General features: G+C 37.0%; 1 protein-coding gene and 1 pseudogene across 4 annotated transcripts in view; one reads left to right on the top strand and one right to left on the bottom strand.

The window, feature by feature from the left end:
• Window positions 1-1,398, top strand: LOC148125340 (uncharacterized; annotated as a pseudogene).
• A 15,376-nt stretch (window positions 1,399-16,774) lies between these two features.
• The window catches only part of PKNOX1 (PBX/knotted 1 homeobox 1), a 30,670-nt gene continuing 23,916 nt past the window's right edge, over window positions 16,775-23,528 (bottom strand). For all 4 annotated transcript variants that reach the window (XM_026713618.2, XM_026713620.2, XM_026713619.2 and 1 more), the window contains 4 exons: window positions 22,807-22,935; window positions 20,318-20,394; window positions 19,259-19,431; window positions 16,775-18,574 (listed from right to left, as the gene is read on the bottom strand). In XM_026713618.2, coding sequence (XP_026569403.1) covers window positions 18,363-18,574; window positions 19,259-19,431; window positions 20,318-20,394; window positions 22,807-22,935 — 591 coding nt within the window. In that variant the 3' untranslated portion in view covers window positions 16,775-18,362. The remainder of the gene's footprint in view (window positions 18,575-19,258; window positions 19,432-20,317; window positions 20,395-22,806; window positions 22,936-23,528) is intronic.

Raw genomic sequence — 23,528 nt, 5'->3', positions numbered from 1 at the left:
ATTAAAAAAAAATAGCAGGGAAAGCAGATAATAACAAGACCTGGAATGGCTAAGAGCAGGAAAGTTAAAGAAACTGAGGGATTAATTCTGGCTGCGCAAGACCAAGCCTTAGGACAAATGTATACAAAGCCAGAGTTGAAAAGACAGGAACAGACGGTAAGTGCTGCCTATGCAAAGAAGCTGAAGAAACAGTGGACTTCCTGGTAGGCTGCTGCAAGAAGATTGCACAAACTGACTACAAGCAGTGGCATGATAAAGTAGCAACAATGGTACATTGGAAGATATGCAAGAAATATCATTTGCCTGTAAGCAAGAACTAGTGGGACCATAAAATAGAAAAAGTCATAGAAAATGAAAAAGTTAAATTGCTCTGGAACTTCAGAATCCAGAAAGACAGGCACCTGACACATAACACCCCAGATGTAACAGTTGTTGATAAGAAAGACAAAAAAGTCTGGATAGTGGATGTGGCAGCAGAAGAGAAAACTGGAGAAGATAACAAAATACAAAGACCTACAAACAGAACGATTATGGCAAAGGCAAGCAAGAGTAGTACCAATAATAATAGGTGCCTTGGGTGCAGCCCCAAAACAACTGAAGCACCACTTGAACACCACAGGCATTGACAAATTTGTCACCTGCAGAAGGCAACTTTACTTGGAACAGCTTCCATCTTGCTGTGATATCTGTAACACCATCAAACATCCAGATTTGCCTATCCCAGGTCCTTGGTAAGGACTCAATAGGTAGACAAAAATGCCAAACCCAGTCTGAACATCTGGCTGACTGTGTGAACAGCAACAACAACAACAACAACAACAACAACAACAACAACAACAATAATATTGCAATCAAAGCCAGAATAGAAAAATCTGATGATGACCCCAAATGCAGACTCTGCAAAGAAGTGTACAAAACCATCTGAGCTGTTGCAAGACAATCACTCAGACTGGCTACAAACAATATCACAACACAGTCACTGAGATGGTCCATTGGAACTTGTGTCTCAACTACCATCTGCCAATAGCAAAGGACTGGTGGGATCATAAGTCTGAAAAAGTGGTCGAAAATGAGCGTGCAAAACTACTGTGGGACTTCCGAATACAGACTGACAAAGTTCTGGAACACAATACCCCAGATATCACAATTGTAGAGAAGAAAAAAGTGTAGATCATCAACATTGTCATACCTGGTGATAGCACAATCGACGAGAAACAACTTGAAAAAGTCACCAGATATCAGGACTTGAGAATTGAACTGTAGAGACTCTGGCATCAACCAGTTCAGATGATTCCAGTGGTATTTGGCACCTTGGTGCTGTGCCTAAAAACAATTGGCGCTGACAAGATTACCATCGGTCAGCTGCAGAAGGCCACCTTACTGGATCTGCTCGTATAATCCACCAATACATCACGCAGTCCTAAACACTTGGGAAGCGTTCGACTAGTGATTTATGATACGAAACCCAGCATGGTTATCTCATCTGCTGTGTATACTGCCATTTTTGTATATAATAATAGTAGTAGTAGTAATAATAATAATAACAAAACAACAACAACAACAACAATAATAATAATAATAATAATAATAATAATAATAATAATAATAATAATAATAATAATAATAATAATAATAATAATAATAATAATAATAATAATATCCTTACAAGGCTGGAAACACAATTTTCAAAATGTGTTCAAAATGTGATAAATAAAATGAAATAAATCATGAATAAATTTCTTTCTTTTAAAATGGCTTGAAGATAAATTCATCCAGCAAATGTAGGTTCTGAATGTTTTCCAATCTTGAAGAAACAATAAAAAGTAAATCTCCAAAATGATTAGAATGATGAGTTTTGGTTGAACCATGAGTCCATAAAATATGTATTTATACGTTAGAGCACAGTGGAAGCCTCAATTCCCAACTGATCACAAACAGCTACAAAAATATCAATTTCTGATGTATATTCATAAAAATCAGCTGTCCAGAGTACATATGGGCAATCTCAGATCTTCCTTTTTTTCAGAGAGAATTCTGGCAATCTGGATCTCACATCCAGCTGCCTTTTTTACCCTAATGCCCTGGCAATCTGCTGTGATGGGGAAAATGTGGGGATTATTTCTTCTTTCTTTCATCAAGAGGTCTCAGCCATAGATTTATTAACAAACTCATATTGTAGCACTTAGTATTGAACAATGTTGCATCTAACTAGCCTGCATAGCTAGACAATATAAGCCACCTTTTGCTCCACATATGTCACAAGAGTGGGACAACATTTGCAACCAGTAGAGACAAGACAGAAATCAGGAGCTGTAATTACAGCATGTTTGGAGGATTGTTTCAGTCTGTAAAAACTGAAAATGTAGGGAAGAAGGATGTGCTGGTGTTAGACATTTAGATCTACTTTAAACTTAATCTGTAAAAAACAGAAGAAAAAGCACAGAATTTCTTACTGCAAGATGTCGTGGTGGTTGTAAAGTTGAACAGCTTTAAAAAAGGAAAGGAACAAATCCATGTGTATCAAAACTATTGGATAGTAGTTATAATACAGGTGGTCCTCCATCTGATTTTATGATATTTTTGCATAAATCATGAGCCTAATATTGTGATTATTAAGAGAATGAATGTATTTCTATGAACATTTTTGCTGGAAACTAACCAGAACAGCTGGAAACCGCAAAAAAATGTCAAAAAAACTCAGTCATGTCACTGCAGAACACTGCAACCAAGCCCCCAAAATATTGTCATTTGACCATGGGGATATGTGCAACCATCAGAATTCTGATACCAGGTCATAAGTGGCTTTTGGAGAGGCTGTTGTACCTTCAAATGGTTACTAAGAGACAGGTTGTAAGTCAAGGCCCCTTGACAACTAGTGATAAGTAAGAAGATACTATCAAAGTCATATTCTATTTGTAAGCTTCCTAGAAATGTCTGGTTGATCTCCATAGCAGAACACTGGAGTAAATTGGCTTTTCTCTTAATCCACCACAGTTCCTTTGTCCTTAAATGAAGAAATAAGTGTCACAGCACCATGATTTTGGCATTTTGTTTCTTTTATCCCAGTGTGCACGCAGTGTGATATCTAGCTTTAAAGACTGCTTAAGATCTATCTCAGAGATCTTTGTTGTGTACCTTTTCTTGTTCAAATAGAATTTATCCTTGTTCTTTTAAAGAGTAGTTGAGAGAGATGGCAACTGTGCCATGGGAATGATACTGAGGCTTTCTTTCATGTGTAGCAAATACAAGAAAGAGCAGCTGTTCTAATCTTAAACAAAGCATAGGAAATGAATTGAGAACCTGTACCAACAGGTAATAACTCAAATCTAGCTTTAACTCCATGCAGTGTTTGTTACAAGAAAGATGAATTCAACAGGGGCAAAACATGATAAATGTCAAATCAACTTTGGCCCTAGTTATATGACAGACTCTCAGTGCTTCCTCATTCATGCAGCATTTTGTGATTATCTTCCTTCTGACTACAGTAGGGAAGCATAAAATAAAGCCCTAGGCATTTAGCTGTTAACATCTAAGCTAGTTTGGCAGGTCTGCTTGCATTTTTGTCAACATTAACAGACTATAATACTTTTCTCATTAGTAATGTTTTGAGTAGGAACTATATCTTCTTGTGAAAGCAGAAAGAAGTTTTGGTATAATGATGAGTTCCACTGACTAGGGGCATCCATGGATAAGGAGGTAAAAAAATGTTGAAACAGTTACCACAACTACATAAGCAAAACTCTGTCCTTTTGACAGGCTTTCAGGCTTTGCACAGCCAGAACTGACAGCTTCTCTGTTTTCATCTCAACCCTTGGATGTCCTTTATTTCAGTTCTAATGTTCTCTATGTTCTTTGGTTAGCAAGTGAGCTAGATGTTGCTCCTTAAAGCCTGATGTAGGACAAGGCACAACAGGGCTAGCATTATAGCAACATATGTCTACTAATGAAAAAACACCTTGTCTACAAACTGAGCAAAATTACGAAGTCTATTTGATGTGACCTCAAATACACTACAGAACCATAATAAATTGGCTCAGCTATCAAACCCAATGAACTTGGAAATCAGGGAAGTCTGAAGATGATGCAAAGCCTTCATGTTGAAATGCCACAGAATTTTAAATTTCTTGCAGTGGAGGGTTGAGATTAATACAGGCTTACAGTCTCAAGCTATATAAATGACAGCAGAAATCAGTTAGGAATGTTATAAAATAAACTAATATGTATTCACTTAGTTTAAACACTAATATATGGATTCAGAAAAGTTTTAAAGAGGGAAAAGTAAACTCTTTGAATATTATTTGTGAGAAATCCTGGAGAACTGACAATAAACCAGAAGGCTGAAGAACAGTAATTACTGACTTCCGAATCAAAAAGAATGAAAAGGAGGGTCCAGTTGGTCTAACATCTGTGCCTAAGAAGACTGTCAAATGATCGATCTGTAGCCACTTTGTAAAGTATGTAGTAAATACCAGAAATCAGCATGAAATGAATATATGAAACACTTAGTGTATTTAAGTATGTGTGTAGGTGTGGGGGGTATGTACACACATAAAAACACAGAGACCACAGTGTATGTGTTTGTGTAACACACACACACAGTGAGAGTGAGTGTGGGGGGGGGAGAAAGAGAGAGAGAGAAAAACCACTTTGTAATTCTTTTACAATCATTTTAGCTGCGTCTAACCACAAATACCACCATCTGTTATCTGGGTTCTGAGAACCATAGCTTAACATAGTTTATCAAAACCCTCATTGGCTGGGATCACACAATTTACTAAACCATAAACCACAGTATATGTATTACTCTTGTAGATCAGCATGCACTTGGATCTCATTGAAGAAGCTGCAGTTATAAATGGGTTGCATGGATGTGAAAATTCAATAGGGTACACAGATTGTTTAGAACAGTGGTTCCCAAAGTGGGATGCCTTAGGAGGGCGCTAAGAGGCAAGGGGGCCAGCAGGGGGTGCTAAGAGGCAGCAGGAGAGCGTTTGAGGCACCGGCCCCGCAGGCTCACTGACTGCCGGCCACGCAGCCCATTGACTGTTTCGTTGCTTCGTAGTCGGCACCTTGAATGTGGAACCCACGCGTGGTGAGCCTTGCCAAGCCTGGGGGGTGGAGAGGTGGGAGGTGGCAGAAAGGGGGTGCCTTAGCTTGCAGGCTGCCCTCTCTGGTGGAAGCAGCGGAGGTGCGCCAGAAGGCCCGAAAGCAAAACCCTCCCAAGGCATGCAGTGGAAGGGGTAGGTGGTTCAGTGTTAGGGCCCTCTTCCCCAGAAAAAAAGGGAGCACACAGCGCCCGCCCAGCCTCCACCTCTCCAGCCAGCTGGGCTTGCGCGCAGGATGCAGGTGTGTGCAGCTGCAGCTCTCCAAGGCGCTTGGCTCAGTTTGGTTCGGCTCTACATGGCCATCCCAGACCTAGAACCTAGCCTCCCTCTGCAGCCCAGTTCTTCTGACTGAGCCTTGCACTTGCTTGTTTGCTTGCTTGCTTAGTTTCCAAGCGATCATTACCCCTGCCTCCGCCAGTCTGGGCTGCTTCTGCACGCCTTCCTCCTCCCGGGCAGAGTGTAAACATGGGCTGAACGCTTCTCTGAAGTTGGGAGTCTCTTGAGTGTGTGCAGAGTACTTCCCCTTGCTTGGCCCGATGGAAGTGGACCTTGGCTTGAAGCAAATAGGGTGAAGTCGGCCGCATCGCATTGAGGTTGGCATTGCAAAATTGGATGCCAAAGAAAGAACTGGGGCAGGGGGCTGGAGAAGGGGCAGAGGGGCAGCTGCATTAAGGAGCAGGAAGATCTTAGCCATGGTTTATTGACTAAGATGGAATCAAACAGCATGCTAAACTCTAAACCAGAATGGGTGGGTTGATATATTCAGCCCGTTTTTCTCAACCTTGGCAACTTGTGTGGACTTCAATTCCCACTCTGGCTTTGCTCTATTTTCCCAAAGTGCCATTGCTGTCGCATTCTTTCTTTCTGTCTGTCTGTCCGACCATGCATCCATCCATGCATCCATCCATGCATCCATCCATCCAAGGTCTGCCTGCCTGCCTGCCTGCCTTCCTGCCTACCTACCTACCTACCTACCTGCCTGCCTGTATTTCTGTCTACCTACCTACCGATATATCTATCTATCTATCTATCTATCTATCTATCTATCTATCTATCTATCTATCTATCCATACATACATACATACATACATACAAAAGGTCTATTTGTCTGCCTGCCTTCCTGCCTACCTACCTACTACCTGTCTTCCTACCTGTCTTCCTACCTATCTACCAATATAGATCTATCTATCTATCTACCTATATACCTATCCATACATTCATCCAAAAGGTCTGCCTGCCTGCCTATCTATCTATCAACCTACCTACCTACTTACCTCTCTCTCTCTCTCTCTCTCTCTCTCTCTCTCTCTCTCTCTCTATCCATCTATCCATCCATATTCAAAGCACCAGCTCCGCAGGCATATTGGGAAAGTAGAGCAAAGCCAATCTGGGTGGGAGGGAGGGAGGGAGAGAGGGAGAGAGAGAGAGAGAGAGACCTGATGTATCAGATTGAAATGAGGCCTAATTTAGACTGAGGCTCTTTTCCACATTGAAACATCTTTGGCTTCTATTAAAGGTTTTGTGGATGAAACATGGCCAAGACTATCAGGAAGCTCTCACATTTTGTTGAGGCTTTAAACAGGATCCATTGGACCAGATCTCCATGCTAAAAATTACTTTTCCCCAATGTATTACAGTGCTAATTCTGAAGAAGGTAAAACCAAAATGTATTGGTAAATTACAAGGAGAACACACACACACACTCATACTCCCTTCTAACCCTGCTGGAGCAGATGATTGGACTAGAATAGATATCTCATTATTTTTCTCCTCCCTCCCTCCTTCTTTATTTCTTTTTCTTTCTGTCCCTTCCTTCCATTCCCCCTCTTTCTTTGTCCCTTTTTCTTTCTTTCCCTTTTCTCTTTCTTTTATTCCTTCTCTCTTTCTCTCTCTCTTTTTTTTCTCTCTCTTTCCCTCTCTCAGGCTCACCCCACTGACTTGCTTGGGTAGGACCCTGCAGTGCAGTGGGCTCAATGGGGTGGACCTGCAGGGCCGGGACCTAGAACGTGGCAGTGGCAGCATGTTTGAAAAGTAGAGCAAAGCCAGAGGTCAGTAATTTTTGCTGCAAAGAATCACAAAAGCTTCTGGGTTATGCACAAGAAGGGACACACACGTCGATGCAATTCAGCAACATAAAATAAAGAAATACAAATAAAACAAATCAACAAGAATTGGCAAAGCATCTCTGATTAGATTTTATTCACTAGAATCTAATCAGAGATGCTTTGCTGGTTCTAGTCCAATGACCTGCTCCAGCAGGGTTAGAAGGGAGTGTGTGTATGTGTGTGCATGGCTGTCAAAACTCCAAAAACAGGTCAAGTATCTCTGGGGAGGCCAGTCATAAATTAGAACACTTGCTAAACAGTAAGTGAGGACCACTTGTTTGCCAGTCACCGGGCCACACCCACCCAGTCACATGACTACCAAACTACACCTACCCAGTCATGTGACCAGCAAGCAACGCCCAGCCAGCAAGCCATGCCAGCCAGTCATGTGACCAGCAAGCCACGCCCACTCAGTCATGTGACCAGCAAGCCACACCCTCAAATTAGGCCATGCCCACAGGAATTTTACTTCCACCCCTGGGTGGGGGAGCACTGAGGATGAGTTTGTAGCACCAAGGGGGTGGTGAACTGAAAAAGTGTTGGGAACCACTGGTTTAGAACAACTAGAACAACAGCCTTCCATACAACTCTCATTCCCCCAGATCACCACAGCAACAAGATATGATTAGATTGCAGGTCCAAGAGGTGTTAAGATACTAATTATTTAAATGGGGTTGACAAGGTACATCACTGTTCGTTTTCCTTGCACACCCTCCCCAATCATTGTTTATGGTTAAATGTTTAAAAAGGACATATTTCAGGAAATGGGCTTCTGCATCTTAACAGTTTTAGATACTTCAAAACTGTTGTATCGGTCACTGCTGCCTACTTATATGCAATGCAGGCAAGCTGCACAGTCAAAATGGATTACTTCATTCTGATCTTTTAGCTCCTCCCGGGAGCTCATTTTAGAAGCTTCACTTTCTGGGTATCCATATAAATAGAGATCTTTCTAGCTGGACTTACACAGCTACTCAGGAAGAAAACGGCTGTGGAACAAAGTCTGCTGCACAAATTACCTGAAGCTTACCAAGGTAATGTTAGTTTTCCTAGCACAATTAAGGATTTGGCTGTATGAGTTTTCCATTACCATTCTAAAAGAAAAATGAGAAATGCCAATGATGAATATTATGAATACTTTTTTTCTTTTCTTTCTATTTACAAGCTAGAAAAAGATTGAGGAAAGTGCTATGCTGATGGTTCCACCCTCCTTTCTGTGCACTATAAAAACATCTTTATAAATCACATGAGAACTGTTGAGTTGAAGGCTGTATAAAAATGTTTCAAATAAATCGAATGAATTTGTGCAGGAAGTACAAGCTGAATGGGCATGTTGTGATTTAGTCTCTTATTTGGGAGGCTAAAGGGACATGTGATCGACATTCCAATTGTGTTTGCTCTCCCCTCTACTTCTTGGCTATATACATTTACATGGGAATGTATCCTATTTAGATAATTTAATTGTACTTCTGAGTAAACATCAGATTATATAATTAAGACTTAAATGCAACCTACTATGTAAGTGATCTTGACATCAGTGGGAGAAAATGCTATATAAAGTAATGAAATTCTTTCAGTGTAGATTCAACAATAGTATACTGTACATATTAAAATCTTAATAAACGGTATCTTTTTGTTTTGATATAGAATGAATGATCAATCTTGAATTCATCTTTTGCCTTCTGGTGGGCTGCTGCTTTTTCCAAAACATCAACTGTAGGCCTATAAAACCAGACTGTTCTGCTGTAAGCTGCCTAGCCTGTCCTAAACATCACAAAGCTGTGACTGTCAAACATGAATGCTGTCCTCGTTGCATCCCTCAGTGTTTGTGTCCTGCCTTTCTGGTGGATGAATGTCTTAACGAAGGCTATAAAGATAAGATTCTTCTCTTGGAACAATCTGTGCATACTGATTTTGGTACTAGGATGTGTATATGTAAATCACTTCAGAACATCGTATGCCATTCAATTTGCCCCCAAATTCCTTCAGAATGCAAGCATATAAAAAGACCTTTGGATGGTTGTCCATACTGTGCTTGAACCACAGGAAATTATGATGAAATACTTGCTGATAATATTACAGACAAATGTAAGATTTGTAAGTGTCCACCAGAAGGTAGAAAACTGTGGTACATTTTCAAATGTTAGGTAAACATTTGAGCACAGTAAGTACAAGCTCAGAATATTTAGACATATGGAGATTCATGTACTGAAGTAATAAACTTGATCTCTTGAAAACTGCCGTGTTTTGTGTAAGTCTTCTGTTACCCTTTAAATATATTGGATTTCAATTCCCATAATTCTTCCCTTGTCATAATCAGAGTAATATATTCCAGGGTACCATGCTAGGAAGACTTCTCTTCACTATAGTCAGCATTTTTTTTCTACATAGCTGGAAGAACTAAAATATCTTTATTAGCATTTCTAAGTGAACCCAACTCTAATAATAAAAAGACCAGCTTGCACAATGATGCATGGTCCAGATTTTGTCCAGATGGCTGTTGGATAGTGCTCGCAGTACAGAAAGCAGCATAAGTCTGCATAAAATGGTCCAGTGACCATTATGGTGACAGAGAATAAAACTGGGATTTATAGAATATGTTCCAAAAAAACTGCATCTTCACCTAAAAAAAACTTCATCTAAGGCTTAGAGGATCATGTGAGAAATATTAGAAAAACATAGGATCAGTGATTATAAGTACAAGTTTTCAATTCAGCTAGCAGGAAAATCTGTTAGGAAACCCTACCACAGTCTTTTTCTAGATACCATGCTGTATTCTCCACAAGTTCAAGATGGGAGTGTCACTTTACTGAGCACAGAACAGGAAGATATTAGACTCAGTTTAATATTAGATTTGTTATTTCTCTGCAGGACAAAAATTGGTGTATTAAAATATGTAGAAAAAGGAATATCATTGTACATTGAAAAATAAATTAGGATATTATGTATATTATGTATATTATGATTTTAATCAGTCTGATGAAACAATTCTAGGACTAAGCCAAACCCACCCAAACTCTGTTATACCTTATTATAAAGTATCTAGTATGAGCACAACTGAAAGCAATTGTAACTTATGAGGGAAAAAAGTTTTTAAAAGTTTTTGTATCAAGTGCAGCCAACATGTTGATGCTAATTTGTGTTTTTATTGTATAAAAGGATTCCAGGGATACATTTCTAGTTGCTTAATTCACCATTTTCTCACATTGAAAACAATACTGAAATTCCAATGAGGTCTGAGATCTCAAATTCTCTTGTCCTTTTGAAAAAGCCAATTGATAGCATTTTTCTTTATAAAATGTGTGTGTGTGTGTGTGTGTGTGTGCTTACACTCACACAACACATATAGGGTAGCTATTTTGCATAATTTCTTTTTCTTTGAGAGTAGTGGCATATGGCATATGGTGCTATACAAGAAAAAGTTTTTGAAATAAAGATAACAAACCTATTTTATTTCCTGAAATACTGACAGGGTAGCCTGAAAACCTGACTACAATTTGAACATGTCAGCATAAAAATTGGCTCTGTAATAAATGACATCATCTTACCCCTTCTCTATATTACTATATAATGATTTAGATTTAAGTAATATTCAACAAAAAGGGTGAGACTTTTCAAGACCTCCATTTTCTGCAAATTGGTCCTGTTGTCTACTAGTATTAACTACTAAATGCCTTCAGAGTCAAGAGAGGGATAGAATACAGATAATCCTTGATTTACAATGGTTTTGTGACCATCCAAAGTTACAACGGCACTGAAAAAAGTGATTTATAACTGCTTTTCACATGACCATTGCAACATCCCTATGATCACATGATCAAAATTCAGATGCTTGGCAGCTGATTCATATTTATGACGGTTGCAATGTCCTGAGGTCATGTGATCACCTTTTGCAACCTGCTGAGAAGCAAAGTGAATGTGGAAGCCAGATTCATCTAACAACTGTCACTAACTTAACAACTGCAGTGATTCACTTAATAATTGTAGCAAGAAAGGTCACAAAATAGATAAAAAATTCACTTAACAGATGTTTCATTCAGCAACAGAAATTTTGGGCTCAGTTGTAGTTGTAAGTCAAGGATTACCTGAACTGGAGTTGAGGTGACTTGGGCTGATTCAGCATTGCTTTTCTTGCATTTCTTTAGCTCATATAAGAAGTTCATAACATAATGTGATACTTCTAGAATTATGAGAGGGAGAATAAATATGGTTCTTTCTCCCTTTATTTAATTCTGAGGAAGATTATACATTGTGGCTTGATGGAACTGCATTTTTCTATTTTTGTTTTTACTTTAATCCTGAAAAAACAACAACCCACTATTCAGTTATTCGATTTTTTTTATGGTTCATGTAACACATCAAATAAAAAAGGGAAAAGGAGAAGTCTCTGAATAAGACTTTTCTTATTGTACACATTTTAACATTTTTAACATCTTCGTAAAATGATCCTTATAAAGCTTCCAATTGGTCTGAACAGGAAAACTGGCCTAGCTTGTTTTGCAAAAATGTCATGGAATGAAAACAATTGTCACGAACTATTCTCCACAGATCACCTTTATGGTTATAGTGACCCATTCACATTTTTCCATATATTTAAATAAATAAATAAAACAGTTAATGATTTGGGGAGCACAGAGAAGTTTCCTGAGCAGGTTTCTTGGCTGGGTACTTTAATGGTGGATTCCAAGAAGCAAATATATGCCTTTCAGAAATAACTATGCAGTTCTACTACTACAGTACTCGGCATAGTAGCTTCTCATGTTTCATAGAAAACTTATTTTGAAACTGACAAGACTTTCAGAAACAGTCTTGTTTATGTTTCTGGAGTCTACAACAGCATCTTGGTTACCATCAATAAAAACCAAGGGTCTGATATTGCTTCCATTAATTTATCCTTATGGGAATTATGGAAGGAACTATAAATCATAAGTGTTGTTGTTTAAAATAGAAACTAACTTAAAAGTGCAGAGTAATGAAGTGCTTCTGATGGTCTTTACAGGCATTTTCTAAGGAGTTTCAAAATTTTGATATCCCTATCATTTTTATTTAAGGAAATAAATACTTTGAAAATTGTCTATCAACCTACTTCTGTTCAATTAATGTGTAGTTTTCCTTAGCCAATAAAAATTAATAAATTTTATTTCTTTGCCCTTGAATAATGTCAGTAATAAGAACAGTTGAAATCTGAAAAATTCTCCTTAGTATAAAAACACTTTTTGTTTCATTGCAATTAATTTTGAAAACCAGAACAATATTGATAGTTGCATTATACAGAACCCACAATAGGGGAAAACTAAATGTGATCAATACAATTAATGTTTATCAAGGTAATTTGATAGTTTACTTTTAAACATAAGGTAGAGAACATAGATGTTTTGAGCTCGGCATGTAAAAACATTGATGAATCATTCTCTAGCACATTTCCAAATATATCATTAAAAATATCCCCAAATTTTCAAATTTAGATTTCAAAAACTATCAATCAAATATAAAATATGCTGAAAATATAACCTTTTACAAATAATAGCCTGAACTGAAAAAGACAATGTTGTATATTTTAAAGCAAAGCTCTATTGTTATCTTGCCCGCATTAATTATAATCAAGTTATTTAATCCTTCAATTGATCTACCTCAAAATCCAATGTCCTATTCTTTACCTCTGTCATGTTGACACTCAAAAATATATCCCAGCGTTTGATTATGCAGCTGGCACAAATATTTCTAATACTACATGCTTACACTAGGTCAGGGGTGTCAAACTTGTAGCGTCACATTATCATCACATGATGTACCATGACTTCCCCCCCTTTGCTAAACTGGGGGTAGGCATGGCCAACATGTGACGCATCCAGGCCATAGGCTGCGAGTTTGACATCCCTGCACTAGATGTTGTCAACAAAAATAGCGACCTCAACCAAAAAAAAAAATTGGATGTGTACCCTGGATGGAATTAACAGTGAGGGCTTTTCTTAATTTAAAAGATTAAAAAGCCTGTAAAAATAGAATTTAATCAGTGAAATTCCAAGAGAAAAAAATAAACTAGTCAGAATTCATGTATTATTTAAAAACAGTTGCTTAACATGTCTGAATAATGAGATATGCCATTGAAGACACTATGATAAATTGGTGTACCTTGCCTTGAAACTCATACCTAATAATGCTCAATTTCTTGAATTTCTTGGAGCACGCTGAGACCGAGTGAAGAACTGGGGACCGTTACCCGGGGGTGTGTCCTCACTTTTTCAACTCGGTCTGCAAAGCTATGAGACTAGAGACTACCCATCCTGGATTCTCCCTTCGGCTCATTAAATCATCCGGACATCAGATTATTCTGGCGATTATCTCTGTCTTTTTCAAAGAGGTCTTTCTGGGCCACTTTAAAAAAATTTATAGCAATATCCCTCAGGCTATTTCTGTTGCCTTTTACACATTGATGCACCATCAGGATTCAGATCAACAAAAATTATTCCCAGTCATATAGTGCTCAAAATATTTGGGGAAAAATATCATTGTTTTTTTCTTTGGTTTTTACAGAATCCACAGAATACCAGCAAACACATGCATTGCCAAATCTGTATTTCTGTATCTTTTGTAGGATTGATATTGATTGTAAGTTATTATATGAAATTTGTTACATATGGCTCTTTAAGAACCAGCCTATATATGAGCATTAAACATGAATTTCAGATGAATAAAAATGAAGAGCTGATTAGTTTCATTTTGGCAAGGATCTTCTTGCATAATAGAGAACGTGTGTCTTGATCTGATATTCATATATGTCTGATTGATTTATATTTCATCAGGCCATGTAATCGCCGATAGAATTGTAAAGTGAGCTGCTTCTCTGAGAATGTTAATCGCTATGATTTTAATCCTTGCAGTCCCAATGCAAAATAAAAATTAAAACATGGGGAGTGTCTTTTGGTGGCAGTTAGATTCAGGTGGGGTAGTTCTCAATTACTTTGGGGTGTTTGTTTAAAAAAATATTCAGCTTGAATATTTCTATAAATCTACATTATATTAATGTTTTCAAGATAAATGGTCTGGAAACATCTTTTCACATTTTAATTCAATTTTTACAAAACTCAAAAAGAGAAATAATGGGGATTACTTCCAGATGACATCATGGCGCTGTCAGATGTGAAGAGCAGGTCTCTGTGCTCCCATGCTGAGTTCTCCCTGTTGGAGGGCTCCAAAAAGAGCTAAAGCCACCCTGAATGGAATTAAAAATAGAATCAGATAATCTGGAACAGTGGTCGCCAACCACTGGGCTGGGGACCACTGGTGGTCCATGAGAAAATTTGGGTGGTTCTCAGAGAAATATCCCCCACAAAGCACCCCCACAAAGCAATTAATCCAGGCTGGGCGGAAACACAAGGCTGCACCGCCCATATGGGCTGCCCACCCACTGGCCCCCACCCTTCAGCCGAGTGCAAGCCTTATCTTGAGTAGAGCCAAGTGAGCTGGAACTGGAAGGTAAGACCAATGGTGGGAGAGGGAAATCTGCCCTGGGGTGGCTTGCTGACACTGGTGGGAAAGTCGGTCCCATATTCCAGAGCTGCAGTAGTCACAGGACTGGCCCTTTGGTGATTCCGAAGCAGCTGCAGGGTACACCGGCCTGCCATGGACTGGAGGAGCAGCTGCTCTGGGATGACCAAAGGGCCAGTCCTGTGACAGCTGTAGCTCTGAAATATGGAACCAATTTTCCCACCAATGTCAGCAAAACACCGTCAGTCAAAATTCATATTAGTGGTGCACAGGATTTAAAATTATGAGTTTGGTGGTCCCTGAGGTCCAAAAGATTGGTGACCCCTGATCTGGAAGATACTTTTGAAAGAGAGATAGGGGCTTGGGTGGATATTTTGGAGACCTGGCATCTTAGAAGGATAGAGATGGGAGAAATATAGTCTGAATGGTGAAGATACAGATGATGATTGAGATAAAGATCCAAGAGAGGAGTATGGGAGAAAAATCAGAAAACGAATAAGAATTGAAGTATTAAAATGGACGAGAGATGATGGATGATGGATGATGGAATGAATATATATATTTTATATATTTTTATTTTATATATTTTTTCTATATTTTCCTCTAAGGATGGCCTGATCAGAAATCTGAAAAGAGGTAGAAACAAAAATATACACTGAATACCATACATGTAAATACCAGCGAAAACTTAAGAAAACAAGTTGATATATAAAGTAATAGTTAGATGGAAAGATTGGAGGTTGAAAAAGGGTATTATGATTTAATTTTTTAAATAATAGAATATAAGTAATAATTTGATGGAAAAGATTGGAGGGTGAAAGGTGATATTACCATGTATGCTTATAACATCATTGGCATGAAATTGGAATATTGAAATATTGAATAACAACTTTTTAAAAAACCATGTATATTAATACCAGTTTGATTAGTATAACAATTATTATGATTATCATTATTCATGTTTGTATCAAAATGAATTATAACCAGAGGCCATACTGCTTATGTATTGATATTGATGTTTATTTAAAAATAATGTTTATTTAAAAATAAAAATCTAATAAAACAGGGAGGGAAAGAGAAATAATGAGTTTAACTTTCACACAATCATAAGAACCAATGCAATATCAGCTCTAGCTTCTAAGGTCTCAAGACAGTGAAACATGCCAGACTATCTTGATATAAATTTGTGATCTTTCAACTGGCTACCCATATTTGTGTTTATTGTATTCTGAATCTGGGAAAATGAAAGTAGTGTGTTTCCCCTTTTCCTGTTATGAGTTATGATGATAATCTAATCTAGGACACTAATTTACTTCTATCATTGCAAGTCCAATATTTTGGGAGAAAATTATTTGTCCTGAGAAATCTATTTTTATCTGTATCTTTTTTATCTTGGCTGATCTAAAAAAGCTAAAGAAATGGACCAGTTTGTATTTGGATGAAAAAGTGGCAGGAAATGCCAGCTATAGGTTACTAGGGAAGGAAAAAAGTATGCTGGAAGAAAGTAATTGAACCACTGTGATATTGTGCATGAAAGCTGATGGACATGTTCATGAAATCACCAGAATCCAGCTTAATTCAAAGGACACTTTATCTTACCTTATTTGTATCAAAGCTGTAGAATACATAACATTTGGGATGCAGTGAAGTGGGAAAAAATTACAGATTATCCAGAAGAAAATATCTGCACACTGTCAACTAATGTGAAGTATGTGTTCTGTTGAGAGTTTTTAAAACTATAATAGAGACTGTGTGTTTTTATTTACCTGAATATCACTGTTCAGCAGTCTTCCCAAACTGGGGCTCTTTACTGGGATTGCAATTTATAGATTTTTCCAGCCATCATAGTTTAGATGCTGTTGGCTTGTATTTCTGGGAATTAAAAGACCCAAAACATCCAGAAAGCACAGGCTGAAAAAAGCTACTCTTGTGAGACAGCATTCAATATGGACAGAAATTTGAATGGTAGTTCGTATGAAATAGCAAAGTGCTGACCAGTATCCAAGCTTCCCATTAAGGAATAATGCTTAATATTTTACTATGAATTGTACCATTATGGGAGAGCAGAGAAACATAGGATGTCACATAGGCATGTTTATTCAATTTGGACAATTTTCATAACTTTTCAAATAGTAGTACTAAACACTTTTTCCTCATGCTTAATACAATCATCCATCCAATTCTTAGAGAATTTATAAAAATATTTTTCATCCAAGAATCCTGATAAAGGTAAAAATAAGTGTTTTATAGCAAACAATGGACAGACACACTGGTTAAGAGTACACCTTATAGCATCTCTTGTACCTTTAAATGTATTCTTGAACTGAGATAAGAGAATACCAGTTCAGGTAAGAGACTCCCATTTACAATCAATGCATGAAGAATAATTAATAATCCTTCCACTCTTTAGATTATGCTCTAATGTCAACTAGCAGCCAGTTATCTTTGAATATAGTATGACTGTTAGCAGTTGGAAGCCTTCTCGTACATGTGAAGAATTTCTTGAAAACATGTATTGTCAAACTCCATTTTGTAGACAATCATACCACACTTGTGGAGATTAGTTTTTCAGTGATATCACCACTATTACTAAGACAGCATAGGGGTGCTGAATTCTACACTGGAATGTACCACCAGAAGAGAGCTACAATTATGGCTTCTTCTGGCTCCTCTATTTCTTTTATTACCATTCTATCCTCACCTTATTTGTTGAAAAGAAAGGGAAGAAAAAAGAAAGGAAAAAAAGAAAAGAAAAGAAAAAGAGCCACTGGGCAAATGGATAAAAAAGGGAGAAAATTTGATGACAAAAAAGCTGTGGTAGCCATATCAACAGCAAATTTTAAAGGTACAATGAGATCTACAGTTGTCCACCTAACTCCTCCTGAAGAATTAAGTTTATAGTAAATGTCATGCATTCTTTAGGAATCACACATTTTCACTTCTTTTTTTTCTTTTCTTTTTGTATTATATTGCCCACTTTAGACAGGCAGTTTAGTTTCGTTTTTTTTTTAAGGTGCAGAAGCATCTTTCAAATCTACATGGCTAACTTCATAAACAAATCCCATACATTTAGTTTGACATGCTTTACATTTACATTGTTAAACCACCTTTGTTAAAATGACAGAACTGAAACTGGTTACTTTCAACGAGATAAAAAGTACTTTCAGTTCTCCCATAGCAGTGCAATTTTATATGTTTGAAAATTGTAGATCTTAACAGTATGATGCTATAGAACAGTAAAGAACTGAGTAACATAGTAATTGTCTGGCTTGAGTAAGTTTAAATCCATGCTAATGTAAAACTCACATTCCAGGCAGCCACCATTTTACCCCATGTCTGCAACCCCATTATACACATTTTTTCAGCTTGACTCAGCTTTTTGTGTGCGTGAATTATAACTTTAGAAAAACAAATGGGATGATTATTTGTTTAACTTACTAGATTTTCAAAATTAAAACCAAAAAACAACACATTTGAAAGAAGTTGCTGCACCTGCAAAGACACTCTTTAAGCTTACTATGAAATACAAAAAAGTGCACTCTTCTATATCTACATATAAAACATATTAGAAACAAAACTTGTGTAAAATGTTTGCTGTGCAAACTATAAAAAGTCAGTCAGACCATTGTCTTTCCTAATATTTTAGGTAAGGTCCTCTTGCTTCCTATTGCAGAGAATCACTGTTATCCAAGACCAGCCCACTGATATTTGTAGTTGAGAGGTCTGTTCCATCATCTTCAGTGCTGTCTACAGATTCATCCTCACTTTGCCCTGCCATCATGACTTGCTGAACAGCCAAAGTGGTACCATCAGATGAAAGCGATTGGAGACTGTCTACATTCATGTTGACGGGAGCTGTAATTGTTACAACAGCTCCTAAAAATGGAGGTCCAATTGGAAAAAACAATTAGATATTTTTAAAAATCTACAACTCATTACTGAAATATGCATTGCATCTTATTTTCTAAAATAAACTAAAAAAGTTTTTAGATTGCATGCTGTAAATTTAACAATTGGAAATGAATTACAATTGCACGTACCATAGTCCATTATTTTCCTCAGTAAGCCACTTTAACGACATTGTGTTTATTTTGTTTTAGTCTAGTTTGGACTAAATAAGAATTCTGAATTTTGGAAATGTTAAGGCACTACCACCTTAAACTAGCATTACAAGATTTGCAACATCTGGAGCAAATATTTACATATTAAATGGGCATCAATAGTTCAGCTAATATATGAAAGCTGTGACATATGGAGTTTTTACTTGTGGAGAAGCCCCATTAAATACCAAATACTGATATTTAGCTTCAATCCACTGCTATAAATCTACTAGTCTGATCATGGAAGGAAAAAAGTTCCACTTTAGCAGATATTAATCATTTCCATTTTCTATGCAGTCCATGAAAATGTATTTAGTAAATTAAACTTATACTAATTCATTATTTCCAGTAGGTTTTATACAGAGGAATTGAATACATTTACAAAGTGTCTCATCAATCAGCAAAGTAAAAAATAGAGCAGTTTTTTAAAGTTACTTAATGAAGTAAAGCATCTGCTTACCATCTGACATAGTAAGTTCATTTGATTGATGATGAGCTACTCCTGATGCAATGGAGTCTGGCCAGAATCTCTGAACTGGTCGGTTTTGGGCTGTTTTCTTCTTTGTTTTTGGTGTTTCAGAACAGCTGGAATCCAACATTGGCTGGAGAATTCTCCTTCTAGCATTGATAAACCTAAACAAGGGTAAAATGTAAACTTCCAAAATAACTATAGAACTCTATGAACAAATTATCATGTTCCTTTCTGTGGCTATGCTTTGCAGATTCCTCCACACCCTCAGAGGAGCCTTGTCCTGCAAAAGTAGCCAAAGGGCATCCAGATTGGTCAGTTTGGGCAATGTGTTAAATCCTCCCAGTTGCCTGGGAATTCTCTCATCATGTACCAAAGATCTTTCAAACTGGGTTTCAGCAAACAATCTGAGAAAGGCATTCACCCACTTAAGGCATTCTGGTCAGTATCACAATGCATGTTGAAGCTTGGGCCTGCTTTTTTTTCAGACTATTTCAGAAAATAAATGTGCAGTTTAGAAATGATAAAGGGATACGGTGGCTTTGCGTTAAGATGCTGGGCTTGTCAATCAGAAGTCTGGTGATTTGAGACTCAAGCAATGTGTGACAGGGTTAGCTCCCATTCTTGCCTCAGCTCTTGCCCACCTAGCAGTTCAAAAGCATGCAAATGCGAATAGATAAATAGGTACCACTTCAGTGGGAAAGAAACAGCATTCTGTGCACTTTGGCATATAGTCATGCTAGGCACATGACCACGGAAGCATCTTCAGACAATGCTGTCTCCCTTGACTAAGAAATGAAGATCAGCATCGCCCCCTAGAGCCAGATATGACTAGATAGGAGAAATCTTTACCTTTATAGAAATTATGGTGGTGAATTGAGACCTAGCTTAAAATTCAAAATGTCCATTTCATCACAAGTGATTTTGTTAGCTCAACCTACTTCAGAGAATTCCAGGGGGTAAAATATGATGAGATCTACAATGTACATTACTTTGAGTTTCCCAGAAGGAAGATGAGATAGAACTATAAAATAATTCTGTTCAACTTACCAGTTGTTAACTTGTAGTAAGGTAAGATTTGTTTGTGCTGCTATCTGTTTTTTCTCATCTTCTGTTGGATATGGATGCTACAGAAAGAAATATTTTCATTATTCTTTTTGAATTAAATTTATTTTTAAATAAATTGCATTAATAATTAAAACAATGTCTTAGTTTCTATTACAACTACTCATATCCAATTTTTATAACCATCTGTCCAAAGAAGTTTATAAATAATATAGCAATTACAACTAAGAATACGCTACACATTATTTAAAGCAAACATTCTCAGAGATTCATCTATAGGGGAGGGGTTGCCAGCAAAGGGGGCTCTGTGGTGGGAGTCACCTTTTTTACTCTTTTTTTCAGACATATTTCCCATAAGGCAATCAGTGGTAAAAAGTTTCAGGTTTCCCTTACAGTATTAAAAAAAAAAATTAAGAAGAGATTTCACATTCCACAAGCCTTGATAGTGCAATAGAATTATTATTTGTTACAGTTGCATATGTGTATGTTGCTCTGTTTAAAACAGATATATCCAATCCATTCTGTTCAAACAGACATTTTCAAGTCTACTGTTATAAAAATGGCTAGTATGCCAAGTACATAAAAGTAAAAAGTTGAGGATATACTTATTTTTTTTCTACTGTGCTGAAAAAGTTGGAAGTTAACATCTCAACTTACTAGAGAGACAGTAGAATTCTGTTTCCATAATACATTTGATGACATATATCATTTGATTACGGATATAATAAAAGTTGTACAATACTGTTTCCTTTAATCAAAACCAACAGCACTATATAGTACCTATGGATTAAATGTTATAATTATATAGACAGAGCATGTATGTAAAATAAAAAAACTTCTGGCAACATTTATATGTTTATATAAAGATTATATTTATATATATAATCTTTCAGTTCATGAATATAAAGATTATATTTATATATATAATCTTTCAGTTCATGAATACACTGATTATGACTATATAAATCACAGGATAAATGTGTGATCTTAAACTAACAACACATGGGGCTCCTTTTGAGTATGGAGTACATTTAGTAAAGTAAATCACACAACAATCTTGCTTTTGCATATAGCTAAACTTTTATACAGTGAATTTCTCCCAAACCCTGAGGAAGTATTTAGACTGACAGAAATTTAAATATAGCTCTCAAAAGACTACTGATTGAAGGAGCACATGACTTTTAAAAAATCCTTATACAAATGAAATAAAACCAGAAAATCACAAGTTTACATAAGAGCACTTACTGAACGTCTGATTCATCTTTAACAAATCAATTTAGCTTTTTTTCAAGTGGAGCAATAAAATAGACTGTAAAAAAATTCATTTAGGAATAAAGTGTTGTCCTTCATGAAATTGGTACAGGAGAAAATAGCCAAGAAAACAAAGAAATGGATCGTTGAATAAATCAATATAGAATTCTCACTCAAAGTACAAATGATCAAGCTTAAAATATTGATCAGTGTGTGAAATCCTAGAGGATGATCAGAGAAAAGACAGATGGAGTCAATTATGCAGCAATGTGTGCACCATTGGAAGATCTGAAGGAGCAAGCTGGGGACATGTCCTCCTGGAGAAAATGTGTCTGTGTCAGGGGTGGGCAATTAATTTCTGTCGGGGGTCACATGGAAAATCAGATCTGCGTTCGAGGGCCGAACCAATTTTATAAAAGGCCATTATAAAGGGCCCATTATAAAATGCAGCAAAATATATATATATATATATATGTGTGTGTGTGTGTGTGTGTGTGTGTGTGTGTGTATGTATGTATATATATATATATATATATATATATATATATATATATATATAATATTATATTATATATAATATTCTTATATATAATTTGCTGCATTTTATAATGGGCCCTTTATAATATATATATATATACATATACATATATATATATATATATATATATATATATATATATATATATATATATATATATATATATATATATTATATATAAGAAAAAGTAACACCGCGGCTGCTCCTACTACTTTCCACGCTTTCCAAACGCGAGTCCCAGGAGAGAACAAACAGCAAACTGCGTTCAGGGGCATCCAAGCCCACCTAAAGCTAGGCCGCTGCTGGTGGAGCCTTGCCCTGCCTTGGTTCCCCATTTCCCGGCTCGACGGTCCTGCTCGGGCGGCACTTTAAAAGCCCTTCTCCTCACGTACGCGCCCGACGAGCCGCTCACCACAACGGCGGCTCCCAGCATCCGAGCAACTTCCCAACAACTTGCGACTTGCTTTTTCCTCCCTTTTTTCAGGGGTGGGCCGGATTGGACAGACCAACAGGCCGGATGTGGCCCGTGGGCCGTAGTTTGCCCACCCCTGGTCTGTGTGGTCATGAAGTCTGAGCCCAACTTGATGGCACATATCCAATTAATCACTAAAATAGCTAAAATTATGATCAGTAAGAAACTTTTTTTTAAAACGTGTTCCCGATCACTGAGATAAAGAATTCTTACCCCTATATGCTGGAAAAGCCAAGATCTCATCACGTTTGTAGCATGTTTTGGAAGAACACCTCTTTTATTCTTTGATGATCCATCATCTTGATGCAAGATGCTTAAATCTTGGTTTAATTGTAACTGGAGCTACACAATAGCAGAACTTTATTAAAACACCATAAACATCATAAAAAATCTTAATATTTCACAAGAATAATTAAAAACACAACTTTTGTATTAAAAGTAAAAGGAGTGCAACACATGCATTATTTCAGATTGTATGCAAAAACTATATATGTCAGTGGTGAATTCTTAACAGAACATGTGGAAAACATGGAAATTAAGAGAAAGAGTTCTAACCCTGTGCTCATTAGATGTTTTCTATGCAAAGGGAATTTTATTTTATGGGAACATTCAAGCAAAGTATTCACAAACTGCATATTAAAATGGATGAATATGGATTCTCTATAACTCTGAGTAGTATTTATGCCTTTTACATTTATGAGGGAAAATCAGGGACACTGTAACGGGTGGAATAACATAATCAGTCAGGGGCAAAGATGTTGCCCCTCCAATGTATGAGTATTCAAATTCTCTGTTTGTGCCCTCTGAGACCTCTCTGAGTTATGAATACCGAAAATTAAATGCAGTTCCTGCCACTCATTTTATGGATGGTATATAGGATGATGCTTTTTTTTACTTTCCCCTCCACATTTGACATACGAAAAAATATGTAAATT

The sequence above is a fragment of the Pseudonaja textilis genome, chromosome 7 (genome assembly GCF_049901715.1).
Source record: "Pseudonaja textilis isolate UNSWEBS1 chromosome 7, rPseTex1.2, whole genome shotgun sequence".
Taxonomy (NCBI): domain Eukaryota; kingdom Metazoa; phylum Chordata; class Lepidosauria; order Squamata; family Elapidae; genus Pseudonaja; species Pseudonaja textilis.
This window is presented reverse-complemented; position numbering and strand designations above follow the sequence as displayed.